We start from the raw sequence: 12,088 nt of genomic DNA, 5'->3' as shown, positions 1-12,088 counted from the left end.
AAGTCATCATCAGGAGACCGAAGACCGCCGTCAAAGTCGACACATAACAACAAAAGTGGACCAAAATCTTCATCATCCTCTAACTCTAACAACAACAACAACAAGTCCTCACAGAGATCTCTTCAGACAACAGAAAGAAAAAGCGGATCCAACCATAGCTTAGGAAACTCAAGACGGCCTTCACCAGAGAAGATCTCATGGAATGTTCTTGACCTCAAAGGAGAGAATTACTTCTCTTGCGCTGTGGGTCGTACTCGCACCAATGCCAGATATCTCCTTGGTTCACCTGACGACGTTGTTTGCTTCCTTGAGAAGCTCGCCGACACGACATCATCCTCACCTTAATATCCCAAGACGGTGTCAAGTGAGTTCATCATGTAACCCAATAAAAATTATTGTTTTGTAACAAAAAGCAGCCATTACCAGACTCTTTTGAGTGGTTTGATTCTAATATAATAAGAGTAGAGCAAAACTTGTGACAAAATAAAAAGAAGCTTATGACAAAAATGAGAACAAGAACACAATAGAGAAATATTACAACAAGCTCTTATTACATAAGCAAATCTAGTGAAGGATAAGCAAATCTAGTGAAGGAAGGGGAATGATAAGGTAAATTAAACAATAACACAAAAACAAATATAATAGAAACTGATATTAGAGGTGATTAATCTAATGACGAATCACAATCCTTGACTCTTCAGGTTTTCTTGTTTGGCTCGAATGCATACTTAATCAGAGACTCCTTAATAGAGAGTAGCTCAGGGAACTCTTTCTTGAGCTTAGAAGCGTCCATCTCGTTGTTGCTTCTTGGAGCCACGATAACTTTAGCTTGCTCCTCTAGTGTGAAGTTTGCCCATTTGAATTCAGGGTTGATGTAGTCTCTGTACATCTCTAGGATCTCGTTGTGACTCACCACACCTGGGTTTGTGAAGTTCCAGATTCCTCTCAAGTTTCTTTTAGCCATCTCAATGGAGATTGGTAAAAGCTCGTCCAACACAGTCATGCTGTTTGGGATGTTCACTACTTTGTTGTACCTGGAGATCTTGGTGATGAAGTTCCGCGGGTTGTTAAGATCTGAGGATATCGGCATCCTTACTCTCAAAGTGCAAACGTTGTCAAACTCCTTTAGCAGTTCCTCAACCTGTAGACACATTCATAACAAAATTAGCATACATAGGAAGGCAAGACGTCAGAGATAAGAGTGTTGAATCTTTGAATTACCATGGCTTTGGTTTTTGAGTAGAAGGAACCAGTGAAGTTGGGTGTGTCTTCCTCTTTGAAGCCAATTCCTGAACCTTCCGGATGCTTGTCATCATATTCGAATATACAACCAGTAGCGAAGTTCATCATGAGGAGTCCGTGCTCTCTGCAGACATCAGCTAGAGTCAACGTGCCAGCGACATTGGCACGGATAGTCTCGGTCTTGTGAGACTCACACCAGTCAACATTGGGTCTCCCAGTCACACCAGCGGAATTGAAAACATGGGTTGGCTTAACGGTCAGAATATCCTGCAAAAGGGATGATCGATCCTCCAACCGTCCTTTCCCATACTCGTAAGCAATTCCTTGCTTCTCACATATCTTTCCAAGCAGACCACCAATCCACCCGGTCCTTCCATATATCAAGAACTTGAGGGAAGGCTTTTGCGGTGTGCCGCTGCTGCTCCTTGGGCTTGGAACCACCATATGGGTTTGACTTGGCTTTTCAGATAAAGTAGCTGCCAAAGAATTGTCCTCGGAGCCATCAAAGTGTCTCCCACCAGGCATCATCAGCATCCTTGGATGAGGAAGCAACGCTCCAGACACATCTCCCCACCATTCCGGGTTCTGTGTGTACCAATCCATAGTTTTCTTCAATCCTTCCTCCCACGTGGTCCTCTCAGACCATCCCAACTTTTTGAGCTTCTCATCGTCAAGGAAGTACCTCTGGTCGTTGAAAGGTCTGTTGTCGACAAACTTGATGTTTGCCTCAGGGTCCATGTTGAAGAGTTTACAGATATCAGTGGCAACATCATTCACTCTCCTCTCCTTCTTGGTCCCAATATTGTAAACATGGCCAACTTCTCCCTTGTGAAGAACAACTTCAAAAGCCTCAGCAACGTCTTCACAGTAAAGGTAGCTCCTAACGTTTGATCCATCCCCATGAATGGGAAGAACTTGCCCTCTCATAGCCAGCAACATGAACTTGGGAATCAACTTCTCAGGAAACTGATTGGGTCCATAGACGTTGTTCCCACGCGTGGTAATAACAGGCAAGCCATAAGATCTACCATAAGCCATAACAAGCATCTCGGCACCAGCTTTGGTAGCAGAGTAAGGATTGGTGGGAAGCAGCTGAGAAGCCTCATGGTTACCAACAAGAGCATCCTCATCAGTCTCACCATAAACTTCGTCAGTACTGACATGAATAAACCTCGTAATCTGACCAGTGACTTTACAAGCCTCAAGAAGGACATGAGTCCCATAGATGTTGTTCTTAGTAAACTCGAAACTGTTACCGAAGGAATTGTCGACATGGGTCTGGGCAGCGAAGTGCATGATGGTGTCGATACCTTCAGTGATGAGGAGATGATTGACCAAGTCAGCACTGGCGATGTCACCTTTGACAAACTTGAAATTGGGAGAGTGCCTAGAAGGGTTGAGGTTCTTGAGGTTTGAACAGTAATCGAGTTTGTCAAGGACAACGATTTTGTAATGAGGATAGGTCCGTATGAGTCTGTTGGCGACATGTGATGCGATGAAACCAGCTGCTCCGGTGATGAGAATGTTCTTTGGAGTATACGAAGACATGATGATTTTTTTTTATCTTCAAAACGCTGCGTTTTACAAGAATGGAATCATCATCATTATAATATCAGCGCTGCATGTAGCCGCAACAACACAACAAACAGATCCTTAGAGTTTAGAGATTGAATCAGCAGATCTCACGAAATCAAAAACGCAAAACGCAATTGGAAAAAAAAAAACTTAGATCCAAAATCCAGAATCCAGATCAGAGAGCAGAGTACAAAAAAACCACGATTCGGTAACAAACATCAATTCGGATTAAAAAAAAAAAAAAAAAAAAAAGAAGAGAAGTGAGCTGTGATAAACAAAAACAAAAAAAAACTCAGCGAAGCATTTTGTAAAATTCGAGATTCTCTAAAACAACATATATACCTTTGAATTCTCAGATCTTCAACGTTCAAAAACAACCTTAGATCGGGGGAATAGGAATTGGGAAGTTATGACAAAATGTGAAGATGAAGAAGGTGACGAAGAAGCGAAAGAAACGGAGGAGAAGAAGAAGAAGAAGAATCAAAATTCAAAAAAAAAAGAGTCTTCAAAATAGAGAGAAAGAGAGAAGAAACACAAAAGACTCCTGGTGATGAGGGAAGGAAGAAGAGTCTACGACAATTCCTTTTTATATTGCTGTAACTTACGGATTTACCCTTCCTGTTCTCACTTATTTACAATAGCGGGTAGGTACACGACTTGACTTGCGTGTTCAAAATTGCGCGTTTTCTCAAACATTGACTCCGGCATGTTATTACCCCTTAATTACATGTTTTTAGTCCACATTCTCTTGACTTATATTAAGCCTCAATTTGGATACGAAATACTAATGAAGTAACGATTGTCAAAAAAAAAAAAAATTAAAAATTTATGTTCAATGATGTTTAAAAGAAAAAAAAAAATAGGTAAGTAAAACAAATGATGGTGTGTTAAATCAAAAAAAAAAAAAAAGAAAGATGGTGTGGGATACTACTACAGTACGTTTACGTTTGCGGTATTATAGTGTTAGCCTGTTAGGTATCATGTGTGGCTCTCACGAGTTCTCAAAACTCTATTTCATATCTAGGGACTCTTTCGTAATTTTCACACACCAATTGAATTTTAATGTGATGATATTATTTTTTTACTATATATACATTGTTCCTTTTTTAATATGGGATATGCGCAATCATTTATTGCAGTAGCCCATATGCTTTGCCTTAATCAGATCACCGACACATTTTTTACAATTATTGTCACTTGTGGTTTGTGACTTGTGATTTTTGAATTAATTAACTTAAATTTAATCTCTTTTGATCATTAGCAACACATAAAGACGCCTTTGTGGAGTCATTAAAAAAAGGGGGACGATTTGTGGAAAAAAATAGTTTCACTGGGGGTAAAAGTAGAGAAACATGTTTTATTCAGGGACCATTTTAGCAAACAACGTGTTTAATTAAAAAAAAGGCACGTGCGTACATCTTCTCTGGTTTCTTCTTCATCAGTCCGATCAGAGAATCGCCGGTGAGAAAGAAAAAAATAAATGGCGTCTACGATTTCTCTCACTCTCTTGAACGGAGGAGCAACGCCTTTGAAATCGTATCCGCTGCTTCAAAAATCTAAGCTCACTCCGCAACGTCTTGGCTCTTCTAGGGTTTCTAATTCTTCCTCGAGTCGCGAAATTTCTCTTAAGAACCAATCTACTGCTCCGATTTCGTGTAGGAGTCGTCGGTTTGACTTTGTTCCTCGTTGCGGCATTTCGTCGAACGATTTTCCTACTGAGAAAAAGAAGAAGAGCTTTGGCGAGTGGGTTGAGTATTTGGGAGAGGCGGTTTCGATAGCGTTTCCGGTATGGGTTTCTCTTGGATGCTTGTTGGGGCTTTTGAGACCAACTACTTTCAATTGGGTCACTCCCAATTGGACCACTGCAGGTCTTACGATCACTATGCTCGGAATGGGAATGACTTTGACCCTCGACGACCTTCGTGGCGCTTTATCCATGCCCAAGGAGCTCTTCGCTGGCTTTGTCTTGCAGTACTCGGTCCGTCTGCTTCTCTCATCATTGTCCCTTCATCCAAATATGAGACTATTTTATTTCGTCTTATGTTGTGAAATTATAAGAGGACTAGGGAAAGATTAGATTTTTGTAGGAACAATGTAGAGTTTTCTTTTTTGGATTTGGTAATATAAACTTGTGGAGTAGTATGTGTTCTTGTTTGAGCTCTTGATCTTGGTGGTTCCAGTGCATTGTAACGATTGAAAGGGTAGTATTAGAGCATGTATAATAAGTTTATAACTTGCTGATGAATCGTGTGTTGCAGGTGATGCCACTATCAGGATATTTTGTGAGTAAGCTCTTAAATTTGCCACCACATTACGCAGCCGGTCTCATATTGGTTGGTTGCTGTCCAGGCGGTAAATATACATTGCCTTACTTCAATTGAATTTTAGTAACATTCATGTGGTGCTCTTATGCTTTTTTCATTTGTTATTTGAAGGTACGGCTAGTAATATTGTCACGTACATTGCACGGTTTGTAATCCAAATAAAAAGAACAGTTTTCGAGTTCCATGTATTTCTTATAATTCATCTAGATGATCTGAGTATTCTGTTTTTTCATTGTGCAGTGGCAATGTTGCGCTATCAGTATTGATGACAGCAGCTAGCACTGTTTCAGCTGTGGTTAGTGACTTACTGTCATGGTTGTTCCAATTCTTCTTGTAGATAAGACACCCCATTTAATCCCATTCCGTTTTTTTAGATTATGACACCGATTCTTACGGCCAAGCTTGCCAAGCAGTATATCACAGTTGATGCTCTTGGATTACTAATGTCAACACTACAGGTTTGGATCGTTTTATCAGTTTCTTGTTCGAATTAGAATGAGCGAGCAACTTTTTTGTTCATTGAATTAACCCTTCTCGGCTCTTGTACAGGTGATTCTTCTCCCAGTGTTGGCTGGTGCATTTCTGAACCAATACTTTAAAAAGCTGGTGAAATTTGTTTCTCCAGTGATGCCTACAATTGCAGTTGGAACCGTTGCAATCCTGTGTGGGTATGCTATCGGTCAGAATTCATCTGCAATACTCATGTCTGGGAGACAAGTAGTCCTGGCTTCATGCCTTCTTCACACCTCTGGATTTTTCTTTGGGTACCTGTTTTCAAGATTACTCGGAATTGATGTGGCATCGTCCAGAACTATATCTATCGAAGTCGGCATGCAGGTAACTAAAAAGTTTCTTAGATAGTTAGATCAAAGGGTAAACATAACCTTTTTAAAACTCAATGTCAACTTAGTTTTATTCAACCTTTGTGGAGGGTAGTATTGGGATTTTTGAACTGGGAACAGCTAGTCTTGTCGCAGAGTATTAAAAAAACGTTTAAAGTCGTCTTCTCCAAATAGTTTTTTTTTTGAGAAATACCCCTGTCTCTCTCATTTGATTTTTATTTCAGTTTCGTTTTCTTTTGTTCGGTTCTTGCGGAAAAAATTGGTTGTTGAGTGGATCAAAGCTTCCGACTCCTGTTCTTTGTTTTGGTGCTAGAAGAAAAGTCCATGGAGGGCGAAGGAGAAAGACAGTGGAGCTCTCTCATAGTACCTTCTGTTCTAGAGATGGTGAAAGATAAGAACTTCACTACTGTTCCTCCAAGGTATGTTCTGTCTGATCAAGATAAAACAGAGATTCTCGATGATTCTAGTCTGAATTCTGAGATTCCAGTCATCGACATGAAACGCTTGTGTTCTGTTTCCACCATGGATTCCGAGCTCAAGAAGCTCGATTTCGCTTGTCAAGAATGGGGATTTTTCCAAGTTCGTCTCTTTTTTACACATTTGTATCTTTGTATATTCTCTCATAAAGTATAGTTTATGTTTTTAAAAGAAGCTTTCTTTCTGGGCTGTTTACAGCTGGTAAAGCATGGAATAGACTCATCTTTGTTGGAAAAACTAGAGACAGAGGTTCGAGATTTCTTCAATCTCCCCATGGAAGAGAAGAAGAAGAAGTTTTGGCAGACAAGTGGTGAATTTGAAGGATTCGGACAAGTGAATATTGTGTCAGAGGATCAGAAACTCGATTGGGGAGACATGTTCATCCTCACCACTGAACCAATTCGATCACGCAAATCTCACTTGTTCTCCAAATTACCTCCTTCTTTCAGGTGGAACTGACTGCTGACTGTTAATCTGCTGTGTAATTACACTCTCCTCTCACAACTGTAAACTGAAAAATCCGTTTTCTCTTTTCAGAGAAGCTGTAGAGGCTTACTCCTGTGAAGTGAAGAGCATAACTAAGATCCTATTTGGGAAAATGGCGAGTGTTCTTGAGATCAAACGCGGAGAAATGGAAGATTTGTTCGGAGATGTTTGGCAGTCTATCAAGATTAATTACTCCCCGCCATGTCCACAGCCAGATCAAGTAATCGGTTTGACACCACATTCAGACGCTGCAGGTCTCACAATACTGTTACAGGTGAATCAAGTGGAAGGACTCCAGATCAAGAAAGATGGCAAGTGGGTTGTTGTAAAACCTCTTCGAAACGCTTTAGTTGTCAATGTTGGGGAAATCTTAGAGGTAAAGAAAAGAGATAAATAAAAATTCTCATTGTTACAAAGATGCTTTTGATGCTGCATTTTCTGCCGATGTGAATGTTTTTTGTTTAATTGTAAAGATCATAACAAACGGGAGATACCGAAGCATCGAGCATAGAGCAATGGTGAATATTGAGAAAGGAGACAGTCATTGGTCCGGGAAAGGAGACAGTCATTGGTCCGGCGAAAAGCCTTGTAGAAAGACAAAAGCAAAGGTTGTTCAAAAGTATGAGCACACAAGACTACTTTGATGCCTTCTTTGCTCAGAAACTCAATGGCAAATCCCATCTTGATCTTATGCGTATGTAATCCCATAAGCTTGGTAATAAGACCCTCCTCACAAAACATGTATTAACTAAATAATTTTCTTCTTCTTGTTGTCATTAAAGACATGATAATTAATACACACGCTCTAATTAAGGCTATAAATTTATAATGCACAACTTAAAATTAGATTTGTATCATTAAAAACTTTTTCTAAAGGAAAGTAAGATTTAATTGGCTGACCATTGTACTTTTCGGTGGACGCGAAAGCAGGAGATTATAGCATTCATCTCTCTCCCCACAAGTACACAACCAGTAAACCACCGCAGTACGAGACCAACCGTTATATTAACAGCACAGCCGTCGAAGTGCAAAGGATCAGTTTTTGATGATCTTCACCTCTCTACTAAGCTAATCGACGAGTCTGTATTGGTGACGATCAACAAAAGGGTTTTTTTTTTTTTTAAGGGTTTCGTTTTTTACAAGTCGAGGCTTTTGAATGGCGGGTGTTTCAGCAATCGAAACGGAAAAATACTCTTTGTTGGAGGATTTTAAGGTCGATGTCGAAGTAGATGATGAAGAATACAAAAGTTTCTCCCTTTGTTTTTGGGTTTATCTTGTTAATTCCACCACATTCCCATCTACCATCATTAGACAGGTTTGTTTTCTCCGCAAGCTCAATTTCAAGCTTACTTCTTATTGTTTGTTTCTCTCGACTTTTTTTATAGCTGAAATGTTTCTCCTTTACTCATCGGACTCGGTTTGTTTCTCTGTTGGTTTTTTGTAACTTGTTTGGTTTTTCGTGGTCCTGTCTGTGTACTGAATTTAAACTTTTCGAGCCTTGGTGTGATCTAATCTGCCTTGATTGTTGGTTTGTGTGAAAAAGAAGTGATATTTGAGTTGGGTGTTTTAGGTATTCGAGTAAAAGATTTGGGAAGCTCAACTCTCTGTTTTATGGTTTATAATATAGAGATTTAGATGTCAATCATGGATCCACTACTTTACAATAGGATTAGTTTACTCTGTGCTTCATGTCTGATTAGAAATTTACATATAGAGTTTTTCAATCTCTTGTATAATATATTGTTCCGTTATGATCAAGTGATTTGTCTTTAACAGGTTCACTCAGACATTATTGTAAGTGCACCTTTCCTTGTCCTAGATGAAAACAAGAAGATGATACTTTTGCCATTGACTCTCCTTCACAAGGAAGCTCCTGATCCTGTTGACACTTGTTCCTGGAAACAAGTTCCTAGCGTATCTACAAAATCCGAGTTTCCTCTCGATAAATGGGTTCATGTGGGATGTGAGGTAAGATTCTCTCAGCCAGGGAATGCAAGATCCTGTAGTTCTTGAGATGGCTGATTCTGTTGTTTTTTTTTTCCTTCTTAGGTTTCTAGAAATTACATGAGGCTTGTTATTGATGGAAAGATTGAAGGAGAGCATTTCTTAACTTCTTTGCTGACGAAGAACAGCAACCGAAAGATATCACTATTTGGTGTTGGCGGAGATGGTTATAGTGTTCAAGGTTTCATCAAATGTGCACAAGTATTGCCTGCTTGTGATCATGTGGATCATCACTATATGAAGGTCTCTGCTTAACTCTCACCCTTCTCTTCCTTAAGAACAATTGTTCTGTGTTTGTTTATTTCCAATACTCTAACTAAGCTTACTTTTTTCTATATTTTGCCAGGATCCACCTCTATTGTTATCTGTCAATAAATCCTCCTCACCGGGGATTAAACTAGATGATGATGGTGTTTGGAAGGTCAGACTTCATGAAGCTCTTTAGAAATTTTTTGTCCGGAATGATTTACATTTCCGTAGTTAAGTTAACACTTATTTTCTTGCTCTACAGGCATCTTGCGGGGAGGTTTTTTCCTTGGATATTGTTTTATCCAATGCCATTGGCCAGCCTGTGCACAAGGATGTGGAGGTTTACATCTCTTACGATTTCTCATTACTTTGGCACTTAGTTGCGTACTTATTTTAGCTTTGGAAAATCATCAATATATACATGGTTGGGTTTAAAATACAAGGTTGTTGCATCACTACTGTATGCCGATACCCGTCTGGAGGCCAAGATGAGTGATGCTGAGGCTCCTCTTTTGATAAGGGACGAAGGAGTTGAATTCTCGTCTGATGGTAGACCGATCAAATTATTGGATGGACGCTCATCCTTTAAGCTCAAGATCTCTCAGGTAAAAACAAACAACAGTTTAGTTTGCATTTCTTCTTTATCTTTGTATTGCTTCTCTGCGGACTTGTGTGAGAAAAAAGTTTGACTATTCATCGTGTTTTCCAGCTTTCCTCCACGAATGAGAACAGATTATTCTGGATTAAATTTGGAATACGAAATGCCAAAGATTATCCTTTCCTTCAAGCTGTTTCCAATCCAATCCGCTGCATTTCGATCAGTCCTGATGTCCGGCCGCTTCCGAAAAGGTTGGCCAATATTGACCATCCATCAAGTACCGAATCACCAGACCTTCTACAGAACAACACTTACTCATTTAAACGAATCAGGTTGGGCAAAGAAAGTGACTCTGGGAGAGAGGAATCATTTTCATATCAGCATTGCAACTCTTATCCCCAAACCTCAAGACAGGTATAAAGTGCGTCTCTCTTTTCATAATGTTTTTTTGGTTGCATATCTTAATACTAACAACCTCTACCGTTTCTGCATTGTTTGTTGTGAGAAGTTTGAGGATGGAAATGGTCATGAAGAATATAACTCACCAACTGATTCAGAAAACGTGGAAATGAGACTTACAATCTCTGATTCCACCATCTTTAGATACTGCCTTGGAAACTTAAAAGATAAAGCTCTACTTCTAAAGGAAATCACAAACAACTCATCAGACGAAGAAGTTTTGAAATTTGCAAATCAGGTTTCTCTCTACTCTGGATGTTCCCACCATAGGTAATTTACATTTTAACAGAGAAGAAACAAAGAGTGAATCTTTATTGTGAAATGAAAGTTATTTTCTTATTTTCCCGAAACTTCAGCTATCAAATCAACATGGCAAGAGAGCTAATAGCCCAAGGAACAAGTGCATGGATATCGATGTCACGGAACAATCAACATGTTCATTGGGATAATGTGGTCTATGAGATTGAAGAACATTTCATGAGGATTTCAAAATGCAGCAGTAGATCTCTCACCAACAAGGATGTTGAGCTTCTAAGGAGAATATCAGGATGCTACTACGAGTACATGACTCAGGAGAATTTTGAGAACATTTGGTGTTGGCTGTTCCCTGTTGCTTACACCATATCCCGTGGCTTGATAAGCGAAATGTGGTGTTCTTCGTCGCCTAAATGGGTCCAAGGATTCATCACTAAGGAAGAAGCAGAACATTCGCTTCAAGGCCAAGAACCAGGAACCTTCATACTCCGGTTCCCTGTTTCAAGAAGTTGGCCTCATCCTGATGCCGGTAGTTTGGTTGTCACTTACGTCGGTCATGATTTCGCTCTTCATCATAAGCAACTCAACATCTGCCAGTACATCTCTCCCAATTTTTTTTATCTTCCCTAACGAAATCGTTTTACTTTTCCATCAGTTCTCTGATCCATATGACATTTACTTTCTGCAGAAGTAGTGGAAGATACATGGATGCAAAACTGCTGCAAGATATGTTGTTGGCTGAACCTGAGCTCTCTCAGTTAGGAAGGTGAGAGAGAGAGAGAAAAAAAAAAGAAAAGGTTCTTCCTTGTGTTAGATTAGAAGATAAATTAACTTTTGAGATTAAAATAGAATGTACTTTTGCTTTGGATTTTTGTTCGTGCAGGATCATAAGAAGCCATTGAATGATATATGAAGGTTTCTAACTTTTCCAATATAACGATTGCTAAGTCTCTCTCCCTACCGTTAGTAAGTTCGTATACGCCAAGAGGGCGGCTAAATCCTTAAAAGAGTACAATTTGCAAAGATTTTTTTTGAATATGTTACTCATCTTAATTTGAGTTGTTTAGCACAAAGTTGTAAAAACTTAGATGGCTAAATCGGCTCAACTTAAAGTTAAAAAAAGTTGTTGTGTTATTATTTATTACTGATCAATGATCATCATGTTCTTTGACATGTAGTCAACGCCAAAAAAAAAAAAAACAAGGTAATATGGTACCCTCCTACTTCAAAGATGGTTAAGCATCTGGAAAACTCTCTGACTGACTCGGAGGGTTTCGTTTTAGAATTCAGGATTTCTTTTCATAGAGCTACTACACATTTGATGGGAAAAAGGTATATTTCTACCCGTACTATTTGTAAAGTGTATATTTCTACCTGAACAAAAGAGAAGTGTATTATCCAACCTGAACTCTAATAAAATTCAAAATTACTACCCATATTTTGAAGCGTTATCGATAATACTACATTGACACAAACACTGTTAGTCAACGGTTAAATATGAGTGATTTATATGACACATAAGCAATGATGTGGCAAGAGTTTTTGGAATGAAACTCAAAACGACGTCGTTTTGATTT

General features: G+C 39.2%; 4 protein-coding genes and 1 pseudogene across 6 annotated transcripts in view; 4 read left to right on the top strand and 1 right to left on the bottom strand.

The window, feature by feature from the left end:
- LOC104752286 (alpha,alpha-trehalose-phosphate synthase [UDP-forming] 1-like) overlaps window positions 1–633 on the top strand; it is a 7,968-nt gene extending 7,335 nt beyond the window's left edge. Inside the window, 1 exon segment of the mRNA XM_019238267.1 lies at window positions 14–633. Within this exon segment, the coding sequence (XP_019093812.1) occupies window positions 14–345 (332 nt within the window). The 3' untranslated portion in view covers window positions 346–633.
- Window positions 506–3,306, bottom strand: LOC104752287 (trifunctional UDP-glucose 4,6-dehydratase/UDP-4-keto-6-deoxy-D-glucose 3,5-epimerase/UDP-4-keto-L-rhamnose-reductase RHM1). 2 transcript variants are annotated; one of them, XM_010474388.1, is made up of 3 exons: window positions 3,160–3,306; window positions 1,222–2,860; window positions 506–1,141 (listed from the first exon to the last, which is right to left on the bottom strand). In XM_010474388.1, exons 2-3 carry the CDS (start codon window positions 2,788–2,790, stop codon window positions 698–700), a joined length of 2,013 nt encoding a protein of 670 aa, XP_010472690.1. In that variant the 5' UTR covers window positions 2,791–2,860; window positions 3,160–3,306; the 3' UTR covers window positions 506–697. The 2 variants fall into 2 exon arrangements, with proteins under 2 accessions (XP_010472690.1, XP_010472689.1); XM_010474387.1 differs by having other exon boundaries at window positions 1,222–2,816; window positions 3,160–3,297.
- LOC104754012 (probable sodium/metabolite cotransporter BASS1, chloroplastic) lies at window positions 4,298–6,126 on the top strand. Its single transcript, XM_010476174.2, has 7 exons — window positions 4,298–4,795; window positions 5,076–5,169; window positions 5,253–5,286; window positions 5,382–5,436; window positions 5,516–5,599; window positions 5,691–5,978; window positions 6,052–6,126. Exons 1-7 carry the CDS (start codon window positions 4,298–4,300, stop codon window positions 6,124–6,126), a joined length of 1,128 nt encoding a protein of 375 aa, XP_010474476.2.
- On the top strand, window positions 5,989–7,745 carry LOC104752283 (annotated as a pseudogene).
- LOC104752284 lies at window positions 7,882–11,645 on the top strand. 2 transcript variants are annotated; one of them, XM_010474385.2, is made up of 12 exons: window positions 7,882–8,261; window positions 8,723–8,914; window positions 8,996–9,193; window positions 9,297–9,371; window positions 9,462–9,539; window positions 9,643–9,804; window positions 9,909–10,048; window positions 10,130–10,211; window positions 10,306–10,526; window positions 10,613–11,107; window positions 11,200–11,277; window positions 11,395–11,645. In XM_010474385.2, the coding sequence occupies exons 1-12, from the start codon at window positions 8,103–8,105 to the stop codon at window positions 11,411–11,413; spliced, it is 1,899 nt and encodes a 632-aa protein (XP_010472687.1). In that variant the 5' UTR covers window positions 7,882–8,102; the 3' UTR covers window positions 11,414–11,645. The 2 variants fall into 2 exon arrangements, with proteins under 2 accessions (XP_010472687.1, XP_010472686.1); XM_010474384.2 differs by having other exon boundaries at window positions 9,909–10,211.

Source organism: Camelina sativa, chromosome 16, assembly GCF_000633955.1.
Source record: "Camelina sativa cultivar DH55 chromosome 16, Cs, whole genome shotgun sequence".
NCBI classification, from domain to species: domain Eukaryota; kingdom Viridiplantae; phylum Streptophyta; class Magnoliopsida; order Brassicales; family Brassicaceae; genus Camelina; species Camelina sativa.
This window is presented reverse-complemented; position numbering and strand designations above follow the sequence as displayed.